This window comes from Rutilus rutilus, assembly GCF_951802725.1.
Source record: "Rutilus rutilus genome assembly, chromosome: 22".
NCBI lineage: Eukaryota > Metazoa > Chordata > Actinopteri > Cypriniformes > Leuciscidae > Rutilus > Rutilus rutilus.
In genome coordinates, this window is record NC_140227.1 from 20,081,143 (window position 1) to 20,100,237 (window position 19,095).

The following is a 19,095-nucleotide window of genomic DNA, read 5'->3' on the forward strand; positions in this document are numbered from 1 at the left end:
ATGCAGATGCAGTGTTGAAGTTCCATTTCAAAATGCGAACTGTACACATTTCTTGTGCTGGACACAAAAGAAATATCCTTTTTAAAAAGTCTCCTGCTATTCCTCACAATCGCTATTTTATGGCTCCTGAAAACGTTTTCAAGGGAGTTTAAAGCAACACTAAGGAACTTTTCCTCTTCGGTCGCCCTACAGTTTGGAAGCGGAATTGTCCATTGCCGCTGTTGTAAATAATTTAGCCAAATTCAGGCAGGCACAAAGTCACAGATGGAAAAATCTATGGGTGCAGCTCTGATTTGAACTGGCAAGCTGTTCCAAAGTTTAGGAGCGGCTACGGCAAATGCCAGATCGCCACTAGATTTTAGTCTGGTTTTAGGAACAACTAAAAGCCTCTGATTGACAGACTTAAGAGCTCTTACTGGGTGGTGATTAATCAACAGGGTGCTAAACCATTTAAAGACTTAGAAACCAATAGAGCACTTTAAAATCAATTCGATACCACACAGGTAGCCAGTGTAAAGACCGTAAATCAGGGGCAATATGCTCACACTTTCGAGCCCTCGAGCTCTCGCAGCGAATTTTGGACCATCTAAAGACAATTTAAGACAAGAAGGCTAGAGTTACAATAGTCAAGCCTATAGGCTAGGTGATAAAAGCATAGATTACTCTTACAAAATTATTAAAAAAGTGAAAAAGACTTTTCACCAAAGACTCGCAATTGATAGAAACTTGATTTTACAACCTGATTAACTTGTCTTTCAAGCTTCAGAACACTTTCGAGAAGGACTCCAAAGAGTTTTCACATAGGCTAAGGCTTAACGTAAGTTAGGTATTCTCTGGGCACCAGAGGGGGTAAAAACAACAATCTTGGTTTGTTATCAAGACATCGATGCTATAATATCCACAAGGCAAGCAAGGAAGAAACATTTCTGTGTCATCTGCATATGGTAAAATTATTACAAAAATTTACCATATGCAGATGACATATGATGATGACAAATTTTGACAAATGACAAATTTTACTATATGCAGATGACAAAATCATACTTCTCAAAGAAGTCAAGTAAGTTAAAGGTGCAGTCTGTAAGATTGACAGTGGTCGACATAGGTACTGCAGTCCAAATTCAAAATATCGGAGATCGTCGTTTCTCCCGCCCCGCCTCCTCAGACTCGACGGCGCTCACACGGGCTGCCGGTTTGAGCACACGCAACAGGAACGAGCGCAATGGACAATGAAAATTGGCAAATTGGCACTGTGCAGTATCACAGACCAAAACAAAAACAAACATTCCAGCCTGGAAACGCACATTTCAAAGTAAAATAACTGGCTGTAGAAGTGTTTTTCAGAGAAACGAGTATGTGAACTAAGCATGTTTCCTCAATATATGCAAAATATGCAAACATATATGAAAATTTTACATACAGCACCTTTAAGAGTAAACAGCATGGGAGCTAGAGAAGAAACTTGGACGCTGCAAGTCAAAGGAACAGAACCAGAGTAAAACTGCCCTATATTGACAATCAAAACCAGCTTAGGGCAGAACCACTTATGCCCAGAACAATGTTGTCAAAAGAACATTGTGGTTTACCATATCAAAGTCAGTACTCAGATCTAAAAGTAGCCTACCAGCGCTACAGAGTCTCCTGTGGCTCGGCATATGATCCTGCATTATGAAGTACCGTGCAGTGCAGCCTTTCAGATTTGCCGGGACAGTGACAAGCACCTCTTACTGATCTCCTTGTCAGTTTCAGCTGGTTTCAGTCACGTGATGCTGGCTCTGAACGAAAACGCGTTGTGGAAACGCATTGAGGTAGGCTAGTGCTTTTTGTCCCTCTCTGCAATTATAGTTTTTCAAAATGGCGGAATGACATGGAAGCCCTCTTGGACTTACCCTTCCAATGTAAATAAAGATAAGAAATTATTCGCTTACGAGGATAAGTCAGATCATTGGCAGAGGTAATTTTACACCAATGAGGACATATTTGTGACCCTGGACCACAAAACCAGTCACATGGGTAAATTTTTGGAAACTGAGCTTTATACATCTTCTGAAAGCTTTCCATTGATGTATATGGTTTGTTAGGATATAACAATATTTGACCGAGATACAACTATTTGAACATCTGGAATCTGAGGGTGCAAAAAAATCGAAACATTGAGATAATCGCCTTTAAAGTTGTCCATTTATGTTCGCGATTGTGCTGCATTCACTCACAAAAATAAATGTTTTATATATTTACAGTAGGAAATTTACAAAATATCTTCATGAAACATGATCTTTACTTAATATCCTATCGATTTTTGGCATAAAAAATAGTAACTGACCTGATGCAGACATAGCTGAAGTGAACTGATAGCGTCTTGTTCTTGAGCGAGGTTTACTTGAGGTCACGTGAAAATAAGTGGGGCAGCCAGAAATCTGCCCCTGCAGTTTCATTTTTCACCACAGATTTACATTGGAAATTGGTGTGGGGCGCTGTAGAGCTAAGGATGGCTCCTAGACCAGCCGCCCCGCTTAGTATCATAATATACATGCCTGCCGAATATAATATTGAATCCATCATGCGCTATATTTTAATATATTCTGCTCACTTTACGACTTAAAATAGTCTATAAAATCCGAATGCTGAAAACATTTATAATTTATTATTAATTCAGTGGATATTGGATGAATATTTCTAACCCACCTCCCCATATCGACGAACCGCGGCTGGTTTAGTCCTCAATGGGGCCGCAAAGTCTAAAATAGTGATGCAAACAGCGTTTTTTTTTTTTTTTTTTTATGAAGAAGCTCCTAAGGACCGAAGATTTGAGAAAACCGCTAACAATGATGAAAAAGAAGCAGATAATTAGGTATTTAGGCTACTCTTTGTACAAGAAACTGGGGTGGGAGTCTCTCACACATGACCATATTTGGCATCTAAAAGATAAAAAAAAAAACTGGTTTAGACCACTTTTATGATACTTTATAATTATTTTTCTTCTGCCTTGACAGACAGCATTCCTTTTCTGATGAATCAGAAAAAGAAATATACATATGTCTTGCTTATGTTATCATTCGCTTATGTTTTATCATTTAATCAAATGTCATCATCATATTTTAAGAAATCATTATTATCATGTCGATGTGTTTCTCACTAGCCTACTATCATGTTGATGTGTTTACCATTATTATCATTTGAAATGTATGTTTAATACTTTTCTTTTATTCATTTTTATTCCTCAAATGTAGCTGGTTGACCTAGGGTTAACTTTTGTACTTCCTGTTTAGATAAGGGCAAAAGTCTGCAAGTTTCCAATAGACAGACCACAAATGCTCGAATGTCTTAGAATAACGTGATAAACAAATGTTATGAGCTGAACATCTTGCAGAATTAAGGGACATGTTGTGTAGTTGCTCTGTATTGTGAATTGTATTAAGATTAACAACTTTCTGACACATTTGGGGTACGAGACAATTTGTGAGAAGTAATTTTAACTGTTCATTTTATGTTTCTTTATTAAACTTTTAATCCTGATTATGGATGAATTAATTTTAGCCTACTCTTCATTTATTATTTGATTGTCTGCTGTTAAGAAATCAAATTTGACTTAATCATCTGACTGGATCTCCTCCCTGCGTCATTTTCAATGCACATTTGTGTTCCGCAGAAAAAATAAAGAAATAGTCCAGTCATTTTATGAAAAAAGGTTGAACAAGCTGCAACAGAAGCAAACTCAACTGTTTTTGTATCCTCAATATGTCCTGAGTACAAAAAAAAAGAAGCCCCGAAGAATCCCATTAGGGGAAAGTTTCGAAAAAGACCCAAATATAGCCTATATTCATACGCCTATTCATTCTTTTTCTTACATGAATAGGGTAGAAATTGTAACCTTTAGATATCACCATGTAAATTACTGAGTGGATTAGGCCTACTTACATCAAGACAAACAAAAAATGTATTACAAGTTTTTAAAAATTGTTTGTTAACATGGATAAACAGTGCATAATCTAATTACGTATGCGCTAATTTGCATAAATACCACAACAGATCTAAACATTGAGTATAGGCAGGTGAAAATGTCTTGTTGAATCTTGCTGACACATAACAGTAAAATACTTAATGTTAAGGTCTGAATGGAACTCATTTAGGCTACCCATGAGCATACATAGAGGCAGGAAGAAGTACTTTAGAAACCAGCCTTTATTAATTATTATTGCAGAGATGGGGTTTGGGGCTGGGTCCATGGGACTGTTTCTGGGGATTCACTTTTTATTTTACTTACCTTTTGTCTTCTGCATTCTCCTCCTTACCATTGTCTCCTGTTCTCCCCTCAGACTCAGAATTTGCAATTCTGTTGCAATTTGTTCAAGGTTGACCCCCATTTTGGCTTAAAATGACTGGACTAAAAGTCGTAGGGGTTTAGAACAACATGAGGTTGAGTATAAAATCAGTGTCATTTTTGGGTGAACTGTCCGTTTAATGAGCATGTCCGTCACAATGACGCAAGCACTTTCCTGCCTGTACAGACTGGCGCCATTTTGTTCCCTTGTGAAGTCGTAAAGGAATAACTCCAGTCCGGGAGCGTCGACCTCTCTACATGCACCCAACCGATCATACTTTATTCCAGTCGGTATAAACTGGTAATTGTGAACGCTTTATTTGTGATTGAACGTTTTATTTATTGATTAATTTACTTTAGTTAAGTGTAGTAACGTTAGTTGTTCTAAATTTAACAACATGCTACCTAAAGTTAGCAACATGCTATTCGAAAGCCAATAGAATACTGTGTTAATTTCACGTAACGTTACACAGCTCTTGGACGTAAAATAGACAAATTAACGTTACCTGTTGTTTACACGTTGTTTTTCATATGACAGCCTAGTAAAAGGAGTTAACGTTATGCCAAACACAGGGTACCAAGGCCTATCACGACGAATGATAAAACTATTTTTTTTAACTGTGGATTTAAATCAAAACGTGAACGTTAACGTTACCACATTGTAATCGAACGATTGAAAAACTGTGTTTATGGTAACGAACGCGTAATTTCTGATGTTCTTTCGTTTCATTTATTTATGATCGAGTATATTAGGTAATATTTGTTTAATTATGTATCTGAAAAAAATGTGTCTTAAATATGTAATATTCACAAACGCTGATTTTGTAAGTCGCACTCTGAATGTAACGTTACAGGTGCGGATACAAAATCGGCGAAATATTAATTCGTATATTACCCATTTTAAAACGTGACAATTGTGGTTTAACGTGGTCGAAAAACGAAGGCAAGAGCCAAAATGTGTAACTTAGATTCTCAAGACAATTTCCTATTTAAAATTGTTTGTATGCATTATCACAGTTTATTGTGTCCAATTACATGTTCTATGAATCCAAAAACATGTCTCCCATGAGAATATTTTCAATGTAATATATATTGTGTCCCTGTCCTTATTCAAATAACCAATTATTCAGCACATGGGGAGTGTTTTTGTCTTCTTTTTGAAATGTAGGTTATGCAAGATCTTGTCCTTCATTCCAGAGGACAACTGGATTTGGATAATGAATTGGCTTCCCTGAAGATTGCTGCTTTTTCTTCTTTTTTTATCTCACCACAGGTTTTTGTTTTTCCCCTATTGGGCATTTTTTTTAAATGAAAAAAAAAAGTTCCAGTCTACCCCCCTTTAAATTTTCCACCTGGCTTCAGGAGACGTAGAAGATATCCCTCCTTTTTTTTCCTTTCCAAGATATCCAGTCCCATCTTTGCCCCCGGCTCTTCTTTTTGACAACATCTAGCTTGACGATTTTTTTAAATTCCCCCAAACCCCCTCACCACTCAATTAACAACAATATTGGAGAGAAAAAAAAAAAAAAAAACACGAAACGGACATTTTCCACCATCTGCCAATTTTATCACAGCAGTCTGATGGGAACAGGTCTCTAAGAGGCAAAAGTTGCCCCCTCTTCCCCTGTTCAGTCTTTACTCATCAGTCAAGTATTCCTTCAGGATCAACACAGTGCGGAGCGACCCTTCAAGAAGCGCTTGAGATCACCAGGGAACGTCTCAGCCACTGCAGGTGAACGAAGTTCTTGCAACGCTTTCTCTCATCGGTATTTAAATATTGGCCACCATTTTGCATCATTCAGGACAGAATGTGAATGTGAAAGTGAAAAAATGTGAAAGGATCAACAGGAGCATGAATAGGCTTGTAACACTCTAAATAGGGAGATTCACGTGGACCCTGTCGCAGACATCCGGAACGAGATCCCAGGATCATTGAAGAGCTCCTGACCTGGAAGAGTACAAACTTGTGCCAGAATGACCATGCAAGGAGATGACTGCTACTTCTTCTACTATTCCACCTGTACTAAGGTAAAATGAAGCACAGAGTCACTATTAGGGGTTGTTCACCTGACACTGTTTTCAACTTAAAAAAAGAAAACTTAGTTTATATGTGTTTTGGCCATTCATTCGCTGGCCAACTGCGGTTTGGCGGCCTGAAAATGCAAGCTTTTGAAATCAGGTTTCTAAGTGCAAGTTTTTGAGAAAAATATATCTTTATCGTCTCCTACAAAAATGAAAATTTGATCGATTTGACAAAAACCTTTTCCATTTTTTTTGTACATCGTTATTGTGTAAACATACCCTTACTTGGAAACCTATGCTAGCAATTGCTCAGAAATGTTCAGATTTTGATAATGTAGGTCATTATAACAACTTATTACACGGCTCTGTGGAATACTGGATTCTGATTAGTGAATAGCGCCATTCAGCAGTAATGTTATTCCTCGATAACAACCGCTGGAAACCGATAACAGGCTCATCCAGGTTACTGAAGTCAGCAGCGCTATACGCTTGCTAGGAACGTTTTTTTCTTCGTGGAAGTTTTGCTTTTGGTGAGCAAATAAAATATTAAAACTCAGTGGAATCAATATTTTGTGTACAGTTATTTAATTATGCCATCTAGTATCGTGGCCTCGCTCTCTCTTGTTTCATACAATCGCAGCTGCTGCCATTATGTGACTATTGTTTTGTACACTGTTGGTTTATAGGATAACAAACAGATACGATTTTAAAAGAGTTTAATCTCAAATGAATGTCTCTTTTGCCCATAATTAATGTGGCGAAATGCTGTGTAATAAGTGGTATGGCTGTACCGTATCCCTTAAATGTCCGTCTAGTTTGAACTTGACTCCCTCCGCGGAAGCTTTGCATTTAAAGAGCTAATAAAATATTTCAACTCGGATCAATATTTCGTGTCTAATTATTTACTTGTGGCAAGAAGCTGTGTAATAAGGGGGATAATGTACATCCATGTTTTGATCCGTTAATTTTTTTTAATTCGTGTATTGTATTTAATGTGTTAATGTCTTTGTACAGCTCCTTGGCATGCTTTTACAGGTTTTAAAGTGATCTATAAATAAATGTAAAATGTATACTGTATATTAAATTAACAATTAATTGTAATATATAATATAAGTAAGTTAAATATTAAAATATTGATTTAATAAAAATGTAATGTTTTGTCCTGCTATTTGCCTTTTTTAGGGTGACAGCTGTCCTTTTCGACACTGCGAGGCCGCCATGGGTAGCGAGACTGTCTGCAACCTGTGGCAGGAGCAAAGGTGCTTCCGTAACATCTGCAAGTATCGCCATATGGAAATAAAGGTTTGTGACCATCTCCATACTCCCTTTATGTTGAGATCCTTTCATTGTTTCTTAAATGGGACCTTAAAAATGATCCACCCTGTTACTACCTTTATAGAAAAACCGCAAAGTAATCGCATGCTATTGGGAGAACCAGCCAGCTGGCTGCCAGAAACCTCACTGTGCTTTTCATCATGAGAAGCCACGCATCATTGATGGGAATTATTTTTCCCCCGACAAAGGTATTTGCCAGTCTTGGCAGTTAAAAAAAAAAAAAAAATCTTTCATAAAAAATCAAAAGTTCGAATAAATAAATTGGGCTTTTTATCATTGTTTTACAGGTCAAGCAATGGAGAAAGAAGAGAACCCACACGAGGACCAAGTCCCTGCGCCCACTGCAAACCCTACTAACCCACAGCTTAGAGGGGTCATTAGAACTGAGACCCAGGAGAATGTCCCCAGCCCTACCCATCCACCTGTGGTCATCAACCCCGTGGATGATGATGATGAGGATGGTAAGCACACGTTCCTATGATGTGTCATTTTGAAGAAGTACATCCGAATTCAAAATAATAAATATAATTGAAATACAACATGTAAAAGTAAAATAACTCACAAAACCTTTCATTGAAGTTTACCTAAGATTGGCTTTCTTCTCACCGATCTCTAGATAGATTGCAGATAGGCCTATGTTATATGATATTATGGATCAGTGTTTCCTTGGTGTTTCATAATCGACACACTGTGACACGACTCATGTATCATGTGGAATTTCTAGTTTCCCCGCTTGTAAACGTGGCGCATTGTCAGCACTGAACTGAACCAACTGTTTTAAAACTTTTTTCAATTCTAATTTCTTTAATTTCACTCCTGCCTTGCATACAAAAACAAAACACACTTCTACATCAATAAATAGAGGATTCTGAAAGAGGGTAAAAAATAATAAAGTGCACTGTCATTAATGTCTTTTAAAATAAATAAATAATCATAAATAGATGTGAGTATTTATGAAAAATGAGCAGCCTATGTGTTACCTATGCTTTGTCAATGTTAAGATTCTTTTTAATATGCCAATAAAAATACTGCAGGCTTTCTTCAGGTTATTACTTTATTCAAATTAAGCAAAACAAACAGACAAATGTTTATGCGCCGTCATGTATTTGTGAGCTTGCAGCTTGAATCTCTTAAATGAGAATGACAAGTTTAAAGCTTACAGGCTTCCGTACGTCAACCGCCCGCATCATCTTCTGGGATTTCTAATGGTTCGATTCTTTCAAGTCTGCTTTCGATGCATGAACTTCGACAGTTGATGACGACGTAGAGTGAGAACACGAAAATTCTGTCATCATTTACTCACCCTCAAGTTGTTTTTAACCTGTATAAATGTATTTCTTCTGCTGAACACAAAAGAAGATATTTTTAAGAATGTTGGTAACCAAACAGTTGATGTAATTGGGTACCGACATTCTTCAAAATATCTTCCTTTGTGTTCAGCAGAAGAAAGAAATTCATGAGTTTTGAACAACTTGAGGGTGAGTAAATTATGACAGAATTTAATTTTATTTAAACTATTCCTTTAAGAAAGCACATTGAGAAACAGCCTTCGTCTCTATTTTTAGCGTTACGTTTAAACGACATATCAAGCATTTATGTAACATATTGCATTTGTCCATTAATGGCTGTTGTGTTAAAGTTTATTTACTTAAAGTAGGTACGTTATTTTACCTTTGAACACCGTTGTTGATCTCCCCTCAGATGCAATGCTTTAAAGGGATAGTTCACTTTGAAATTAATTTTTGATATGTTTTAGCTTACCTCAAGGGCATCCAAGATGTAGGTGTCTTTGTTTCCGCAGTAGTTTCAATTTTGATATTTTTAGGTCAAACCGTTCTTGTCTGTCAGTCATATAATGCAGGTCGATGGTCATTGTCTCAAAACACAAGCACAGAGTCCAAATTAAAACAATTCCCCTTCGTCCAAATGAAACAATTCCCCATCGTAAGTACACATTGATGGCCGAAGACACGAAACGAGCGGTTTGTGTGAGAAAACGAACAGTATTTATATCGTTGTTATCTCTTGAACACAGCACACGTCCAAATGATCTGACGGCGCGGGCGGGTATAGATATATACATAGATGTCGCCTTGGCTACGGTTTCGTTCCAATGAACTGCAGTAGCGAAGGCGACATCTAGTGTATACTTCTATACCCGCCCGCGGGCGGGTATAGATGTATACACTAGATGTTGCTTGGCTACGGTTTCGTTCCAATGAACTGCAGTAGCCAAGGCGACATCTATTTATATATCTATACCCGCCCGCGCCGTCAGATCATTTGGACGTGTGCTGTGTATACTGTGTATACTGAATACTGTTCGTTTTCTCACACAAACCGCTTGTTTCGTGTCTTAGGCCATCAATGTGTACTTACGATGGGGAATTGTTTAATTTGGACGATGGGGAATTGTTTTAATTTGGACTCTGTGCTTGTGTTTTGAGACAATGACCATAGACCTGCATTATATGACTGACAGACAAGAACGGTTTGACCTAAAAATATCAAAATTGAAACTACTGCGGAAACAAAGACACCTACATCTTGGATGCCCTTGAGGTAAGCTAAAACATACCAAAATTGTATTTCAAAGTGAACTATCCCTTTAATGGTGGCCTTGCACGCAATTCTTAAAATGCCCACAAGATGGCGCCATTTATTGGTGAATCCGATATACCCGATTATGGAAAATGCTTAAATATTGTGAAAAATATCGGTAACAATTATTATCGATCGATCTCTAATGTATTGTTCTCTTTTAAAATGTTTTATTTTAAAACTTTCATGTTTTTATGTATATAAATTATGTGTGAATATTCCTAAACTCTCTGACAGTGTGATCTCTCTGAGTGTTATGTGATTCTTATTTCTAAAAATATGAAAAAGGTTTGTTCTAAAGTAAAAATGATTGATTAACACATCTTTCGAATGGATTAATATGTACTTTGGGTGTCTTGTTTGTCATTTATTTGTATTAAAATAAGCACCAGAACTTAAATTTAATAGCAACATGAATGTGAATCACGCAATATTCGCCTTTGATCTCGTAGGTGTATGATTCACCACGAGAAGAGAGATCTGTCCGTCTTGCCTGTACGTTTTCACTCCTCTCCTCACTTTAGCCTACTTTTGTCTAAATTTCAGGCGAGCGAATCTCAAATTAGCCTATTCAGAACTCATAATTGATGTTTCCCACTCACATTAGTTCCAACCCTTAATTAATCTTTGATTAGCTGGTTCAGGTGTGTTTAATTAGGATCGGGCTATGGTCTGCAGGTGGCCCTTCAAGAATAGAATGTGGCATCCCTGATCTTGACATATTGCTCATTGCAGATCAATTCTCAGAGGAAGGAGATGAATCTCTCGGAGGCTCACCCCGGAAACTGAGCACATATAAAGGTGAAGACGGTTTCCATGTTTTGTTAATATTTTCTATTATGTATTGAGCGCTTTATTTTATTATTGGTCTGTCGTGCAGATGATTCGCTGAACTTTGGTATCCAGACACTGGAGGAGATCAGATTGAGGAAAGCACTCATGGCCAATCTGAAGAAAGCTGGTAAATAAACCCTCACCTCTATTGGTTTCCAGGGATCTGTTGTTCAGACATCTGATCTTAATTTTCACTTTTTGTTTGTTTGCAGGGCAGTCCACCATGCAGAGCTCTGCCCAAAACAATGGAACTGCTATTGAAAAGGAAAACATTCAGTCTCTTTCACGTCTGGAAGTAAACAATGCCAAGAATGGTAAGCAGTCCAAGTGTTTGAACTTTGGTTTGCATAGCATCAAACCAGTTGTTCACATTAAAGCTCTTTTAAAATCTGTGTTGCAGATTCGTTTGTTAATGAAACTGGAAAAAGAAAAATTTCAGACAGACTTGGGAAAAGAATTTTGAAAAGAGGTACGTTTATGAAAACGGTTTGCTCGATATTGTAATACATTTATGTACCCGTGGTCCCTTTTTACATACTTCTGCCAAAAACTGACAGATGTTATCATTTAATTGAAGATGGTCCTGTGGAGGAAGAGCTACCTTTGAAACGAAGCCTTGCTGAACGACTCGGTGCAACTGTTGAATCCTCCACAGATGTTCTACCACAGAAAGGTACGAGACTAGTTTATTGTCCCAGCTATGGCTGTAGAGGCGTTTTGTATCCCTTTTACAATTTATGTAAATCCCACCCTTGCACATAAATCCCTTAATCAACAAATCCATATTAGAGAAATGCCAAGCAGAATGGGTAGAATGTCAAAATAGCAAATTATTTGAAATAAATTCTGTGGGAAAATGTCTGTCTACCCTTTTAAATCAAGACACGACTAAGTTGTATTTACAAGGTGTCTGATAGGCCGTACTAGACTGACTCATGGGCATTTATTGAAGGGCGAAGGACAAAAATATCAATACTTCAGTACCAACTTGTCTGTAAAACATATTATTTTGGACTGCCCAATCTTTAATGTTATGAGACAGCGCTTTTTATCAGGACAAACTTAAGGACTTATGGATAGGGCTGGACGATTTTGGAAAATAATCTAATTGCGATATTTTTTATTTATTTTTAACCAATATTGCGATTGCGATTTAATATGCGATTATTTTTTTAAGCTCTTTATCTTTTCTATTATTCAACAAAAACAAGCAATAAATCATTGTAAAATAGGGAAGGGAATCTTTAGGCACCTCATGAGCCGATCACTTTTTTTTTTTTTTTTTTTTTTTATCTTATTAATAAAACTTAAAATATCAGGGTGGCCGCGGGTGCTTAAAAAGTCTTAAAATGTCTTAAATAAAGTTTTCCTAATAAAATGCCTTAAAAAGTATTAAAATGTCTTAAATTCAGATTCGATAGGTCTTAAATATTTCTGGTCACGTTACCGCTAAAATTTCTCCAGTCTGACGGACCGTCAAATAACCAGTGAAGCATCGAATCGCGAGAATGATTCATATTTTATTACATAAGCTACTGATAATGATAATGTAGGCTTTTTCTGGTAACGCTGTTTCGTTATTTCGAATGTAGGCGCGTTGCGCGTGGCAAGCGCGCTCATAATGTAAGAGACGCCGGCGCGACCACAACATTACCCAACATCAAATGGCAAACATAATGCAAGCGGAACGAAACTGCTCGTTATTGTGTGCTTGAAGGACTGTTTATCAGTTTGGACCAGTGCAGCGCGAGCCGATCGTGATCATGCGACACTGTTTACACAGCGCTAATAAGAGATCCAGTAAAGAAAGCATTTGAATTCACCACAGAAGTAATAACATCGCTGCGAGATAGTGAGAAGTATTCATATTTCTCCATTATTAACGGATCAAACAGCGCTGACGTGGAAACCTGGAAGAAACATTGTGCCATGAATGAACTACCAGTGTCCACAGATCAGCATCATGTTGCAACATTCACCATGGATTTACTGTAGAAACACTAACTGCAACCATGGACGTTTGACAGGAATAGTAGGCTATAATGCCTTCAAGTAACACGTCGGTTTTATTTTGACATTATGAATACAATTGCTGCCCTCAAATGTTAATCTGAACTAAAATACCGGTAAACCTTTGTTTATAACTACTACAATATGACATTTAATTTTTTCCAAGGAGCTGTTTTGTTTTATATGCTCCTAAAGTCAATTATAGCTCTAGAATTGCTCAAAGTAAAAAAAAAAAAAAATTCATACTTTATGATGTTAGTTTTAATATAAAAAAAGAATAAAACATTTAAATCAAGAAAATTTCTCTGGCATTTATTTCTTTATGCTGTATCAAAAACGTACCGAACCGAAGTGTATCGTATAGAACTGAACCGTGAATTTTGTGAACCGTTACACCCTTAATATATACGCATGTAATATAATGTGTATTTCCATCACAGGTTTGGTCTTAAATTTCATTCAAAGTGGCATTAAAAAGGTCTTAAAAAGTCTTAAATTTAACTTGTTCATATCTGTAGACACCCTGAATATTTAATTACATAATTATAAGTAGGCCTACTTATAATAATTACACATTAAAAAACGAAATTAATACAATTACATGTTAATAATTTTAACAAATATAGCTTCAAAACAAATAACAAAGAGGGAAAAAAATAATATTACAAGCAATAAACAGAGTGATTTCAGTATTTAAGAGTAGGCTGTCTGAACGTTTTCATCTCTTGAAATTATAAGATGTGGTTTGTCCTGTCTGTTTAATAACTGACTGTGTCACATTAATTTCGCGTCATAAAAGCATTTTGAGATGCAAGTACATTTAACCACGTAGACGGAGTCGCTCACAGCCGCATGCTCAAACGCTCTTCACAAAGCGCACGTGAGTATTTGAAATTGAAAGCAGCTTCTGTCGGTGATTTTCATATTTTTAATATATAAGCCAACTGCATTCCAAGACATTTGATGCCTTCGTAGAACATTTGTAAGTAAAATACCGGCGGGTGAGACCACGCACTACAACAGTAACATCACGCAGACCGCGCGCATCTCATATCTTGTGCAATGAAGCCCGCGAATGTCCTTGTAATTCGCTTCAACTTTTCCGAACTTTATTAAAGATTATTTCTCGTAAGGTTCGAGTAGTGTCGTGTGTGTGTGTGTGTGTGTGTGTGTGTGTGTGTGTGTGTGTGTGAGAGAGACAGAGGAATTAGAAGCAAGCAGAATACGGTTGTTTATAAAGCACACGCGTCATCACGTATCTGTGTTTAAAACTAAGCTCAGACATAAATCTGACATTATCTTAATCGATACAGAATCGTTGGAGAGAATCTATAACAATATCACATAAATTAAACATAAACTGTTATTTCCTGTAGCCAGGCCTATGTGTCGCGTGCCAAGTTGATGCTTCATCTGCAATACTGACTAGTTTACTCTCGCGTGTCACGTGACCAGACTATAATCGCAGCTTTGCGGTTAAAAAATCGCATTTCATCATATCGCGATATTATCGCAAATGCAATTAATCGTTTATTTATTTTACAATTTTTGGGGGACATTTATAAGTACATTTAAAAGAAACTTTGGTAAGACTTTATTTTACAGTGTCATTGTTACATGTAGTTACTATAGTAATAACTATAAATTATGCATAATTAATTACATGCAACTAACCCTAAACCAAACCCTAATCATAACCCTATAGTAAATACATGCAGTTAATTAATATTACTCAGTACTTAAATGTATAATTACACTGTAACAATGACACCTTAAAAGAAAGTGTAACCAAATATTTTATAGAATTATACTCATTTTGTACTTGTACTTATTTGTTTTCATTGTTATACTTATGATATGATGTTGTATCTGCCATGTAATAGCCAGTGATGGTGATATAAAAATAAACTCAAATACTACTACAACTTCACAATTTACGTTAATAACTCTTTTCAGCTCAGAAACCAGTGCGAGAAAGACTTGGATTGACCTCCGACCTGCCCAGCACCGACAGCGAGCCAAAACCATCCGGAGACATCCGTATAAAAACCCTTGAGGAGATTCGGCAAGAGAAGGCAGCCAAAAGCCTCAACTCGAGTAAAGTTGTGCGTGTTGTGAAAGAAGTGCCGAAGGAGCTGCCGAACCCTTCCAAGAAAAATGTCAAACCTGCTGGTGGACCACCAGTTAAGACTTTCTCTGAGATCCTTCACGAAAAGAAAAAAATGCAGGAGAAAAGAGTCCAGGAAATGAACACGACTGCCAAAAGTCCAGAGGGGAATGAAGGACTTTGCTCTGCAGAAGCTGCAGTCAAGGCCCCTGTGGCAGCTGCGGAGGTACGAGTTAAAACACTGGAGGAAATACGCAGGGAGAAGGCTGCAAGGATGCAAGCACAACTTCAAGAGAACACAGACGACAAGACCCCAACCTCTAGTGAAGCAGAGTCAAGTGGACCTCCAAAGAGGCGCATTCTGCGTGTTAATAAAGCTTCAAGTAAGTCAGACACATTCATGTAGTTTGTTTCAAGGAAATGGTTTAAAATTGTGGAAAACAGCCCAAGGAAGTGTGTTCACAAAATTTTTTTTTTTTCTTCAATTGTCCTTTTTTTTTTTTAGCTGCTGCCAACACTGTTGGTCAGACAAAACCAGACACATCTGATAAGAAACTGGAACCTGCTACAGAGGTAAGACAATTCCAGAACAACCCAAGACAACAAGCCTAAGAGGATATTGTTTCCTGTATATATATATATATGAAATTTCCTTTGTTTAACTCGCAGACAAATGGAAAAGGCGAACTCTCCAGTGTGCCTGTTAAAGTGAAGACGTTTGAGGAGATCATGCGTGAGAAGAGACTCCGCAAGCTACAGGAGGAGCAAGTCACCTCCACCAACCAGAAAGACGCATCACCTGCTGCCTCTCCGCCAGCATCAGAATCCTCCGCCCAGCCTCAAACCACAGTGAGACAGAGGATCGCCCTCAAACCCAAGACCTCTCCGCTCCCTGCTGCTGTAGTGCCTCAGAAAAGCTCCCTCGAGCGGTCTGGAGATAGTACTCCATCGTCAAACACACCAAAGCCCTCCACCTCTCCCGTCACTCCTGTCCAGCTCGCCGAGGGAACTATACAAACAGTGGAGAAAAAGGGTAGGTGTTAGATTCATTATCTCTTTATTTGATCGTTTAACTCAATTTCCATTTTTTTTAAGTACTGGCTGGATAGTTTTTTACGTACAATATTACTCCTACAAAAATAGGATAAATAATAGAGATGATAATGTTTTAAATATGAGAAGCCGCCAGTAATGTTTACTACAGTACTAATATAAACTAAAATAAGTGTGTATGTATTTATTTAGAAATGGAATGGAACTGTAACTCCCTTTTCCAAATGGCCTACTCACTTTGCTGCATTTGTCTGCGTTTCAGTGAAGCCCAAGGTGAACGTGAAGCCATCAGTAATGAAGCCGGCCCAGAGGAGGAAAGCAGCAAAAGTTCACTCTGCTGTTGCTGAAGTGAAACCTCTCAACTCCGCCTGTCAGTCACCTCCCTCCCTGCTTATTCCCAACAAGCGCCTTAAGGTGAGGTTTATTTACTTAAGCAATTCTTTTGTCACTGCTGGTTTAAAAAAAAAAAAAAAATAGTTTAAGCATTTGTTTTTTTTGTACTCTTTCAGGTGGCTTCACCAACCTCTCTGACAGATGTTCGGTTCGACACTCAGCAGGTGCCCTGCTCCAACACCGAGGATATTCAAATGGTTCCTATGAGCTGCCTTGAGCCTGCCAGTACTACATCAGCTGAGACTGCTGCAGTCCCCCAAAGGTATGGGAAATGATCTTATTTCATCTGATGGAAGACCACCATTTTTAATTGATTTATATTAATTCGTCACGCAGAAACGATACAAATTAACTCTTATTTTGTTTTTTTTCCTGTAGCCCTGTGATGAGAACACCCAGTGTGCAGCGCAGTCGGCGGTCCAGCACCACTTCTGGTCGAACTGCTGCTGTGACCAGTTCATCGATGGATGACTTTGAAGACCTGTTAGATGAATTCACTGATGATCGGCTTGAGGATGACTTGGAATTGGATTCGGGCAAGGGAGAGGATGACCTTCTTTTGGAACTCTCAGAGATGATTGACAGCTAGAAATGAGCGATGTCACCCCTTTACTTACTTACCACTGCCACTATGAATAAAAAAAGGACTGAGACATAATTCAACCCACACTATTTTAAAATAAGATCTTTTATTTTCAGACTCTGATAGATCTTGTTTTATTGTTCCTTTTAGATTCTTCTTGTCAATGTAAATATTTCTTCCTCATCAATAGTGCTTTAGAGTTCTTTTCTTTAGTTGACTTCTTAAAGCTGTCAAAAATGGAAGAAAAAAAAAAACGTAGTTGTTGCAGGTATGAGCAAGCCATCATAAGACAGCCTCAGGTATAATGATTATGTTGGAGGTCATGTTATAGCACTAGTCATAATTCGTTACAGAGGCAGGAAGTTTCAGTTGTGTACTGTGTATGCCGGATTTTTTTTTTTTTTTTTATTGGAGAGGCACAGCAAGGCAACACCTTTCTCAGTGTTCATTTTGAGTTGCATGTATTAATCAGAGTTATGACATGTTCTTTGGCTGTCATTGTCGACATTATTTTAACAGGTGATCTCACTAACCTTTGATCTGCTATAGGAAAAACATTTTGTGATCCTATTATTTAATGTTTTGACTGAGCTGGAGGTCACAGAAATGTTCCCCCATTTTTCATTTGGGTGGAAGAAATTCTATTACAAATGTTATGCTACATGGAATTCCCTTGGGAACCGTCTACACCTTTTCACCTTGAGAAATGATTATCAAAACATTTTAGCAGTTACTCAGACTTCTGAATGCAACATGTAAACATGACAAAGCTGTGTTCTCAGGGAAAATCCTTAAGCTTTGCTCATCTTTGTTGACTTGTATATTTTCTTTTCTTTGAACATGTCTTCTCTTAGTTTTATTCACCTTAGTTTACCAACATCATGTAGTAAGGGGCTGGGATGAGAACATCATGTAATCTGTTCTGCGGTATCACCTAAGTTGCACCTCTTCAAAAACATTGTAAATAAAATGTCTATGAAAACCTTATTAGTGTTTTAGGTTTTTAGCAGCATTTACAAAGCATTGTTATGCATTGGTAACTTTTTTATATTTTTCTAAATACTTACTTTTTGGGAATGTGCTATTGTTTGAGTGTTAGGGATGCTGCATTTGTTGTGAAAGGTAATATCTGGTTTTGAAGTTTAAAAAATAACCTCATATTCTCTATTGAGCAGCATTTAAATCTCAGGATGTTTTCTTATACATTTGTGCTGTAACAATATTTTAAATCCATTCATCCTAAAATAATGCAATATAACCCCACATTATTGTATCTGTACATATAAGAAAACTGGCATATATCCTAAATATGAAAGTTTTTTTCAATAGGTTTTACATTCACCTTTGTAAGCTGTTTTACATTACTGACATCAATCCTTTGCATAGGAATTTAGAAATGGAAAAAGATTAACCATTATCAACTAAAAGTCAAAAAGCAGTCAAATTTATAATAATAATAATACACTTACTGATGTTTTATCATTGGAAGCCTCTGTATCCTACAGTGGACTCCACAAAAATTGGCACTCTTGGTAAATATGAGCAAAACTGACTGAAATTTTTGGTTTGACAATTTCTACTAGTACTTTCTCTCCTAGAAAAAACCCACTAGAACCTAGCCTTTGATTTAAGTCTTAAAAAGTTTAAAAAGAAAAAAAATATAGGCTATAATATTTTGTGCAGCCTCCCTTTGCCAAGATAACAGGGCAAGAGATCTGAGGCCATTCCTCCACACTGAGTCTCTCCAGATCCTTCAGATTCTGAGGTCCATGCTTGTGGACTCTACTTCAGCTCATTCCACAGGTTTCTTTGTATGGGGTTTGGATCAGGGGACTG

At 37.3% G+C, this 19,095-nt stretch overlaps 1 protein-coding gene across 2 annotated transcripts; it reads left to right on the top strand.

Annotated features, from left to right (window-relative positions):
* The first annotated feature begins 4,452 nt into the window (after positions 1–4,452).
* zc3h11a (zinc finger CCCH-type containing 11A) lies at positions 4,453–18,246 on the top strand. Of its 2 annotated transcripts, none has more exons than XM_084395783.1 (17): positions 4,453–4,622; positions 5,984–6,053; positions 6,202–6,349; positions 7,526–7,645; positions 7,743–7,866; positions 7,966–8,139; positions 11,015–11,080; positions 11,160–11,240; positions 11,326–11,427; positions 11,514–11,582; positions 11,691–11,786; positions 15,080–15,613; positions 15,736–15,803; positions 15,900–16,263; positions 16,546–16,697; positions 16,793–16,938; positions 17,055–18,246. In XM_084395783.1, exons 3-17 carry the CDS (start codon positions 6,296–6,298, stop codon positions 17,263–17,265), a joined length of 2,361 nt encoding a protein of 786 aa, XP_084251909.1. In that variant the 5' UTR covers positions 4,453–4,622; positions 5,984–6,053; positions 6,202–6,295; the 3' UTR covers positions 17,266–18,246. The 2 variants fall into 2 exon arrangements, with proteins under 2 accessions (XP_084251909.1, XP_084251908.1); XM_084395782.1 differs by having other exon boundaries at positions 4,455–4,622; positions 5,595–6,053.
* Positions 18,247–19,095: the final 849 nt, after the last annotated feature.

What these genes read in the sequence shown, in the direction of transcription:
- zc3h11a (XM_084395783.1), top strand. Translation starts at nt 6,296, where the DNA reads ATGACCATGCAAGGAGATGACTGCTACTTCTTCTACTATTCCACCTGT. An exon ending in ATCGCCATATGGAAATAAAG is followed by an intron (nt 7,646 to 7,742) that starts GTTTGTGACCAT and finishes CTACCTTTATAG; the next exon opens with AAAAACCGCAAAGTAATCGC. An exon ending in AGTAAACAATGCCAAGAATG is followed by an intron (nt 11,428 to 11,513) that starts GTAAGCAGTCCA and finishes TCTGTGTTGCAG; the next exon opens with ATTCGTTTGTTAATGAAACT.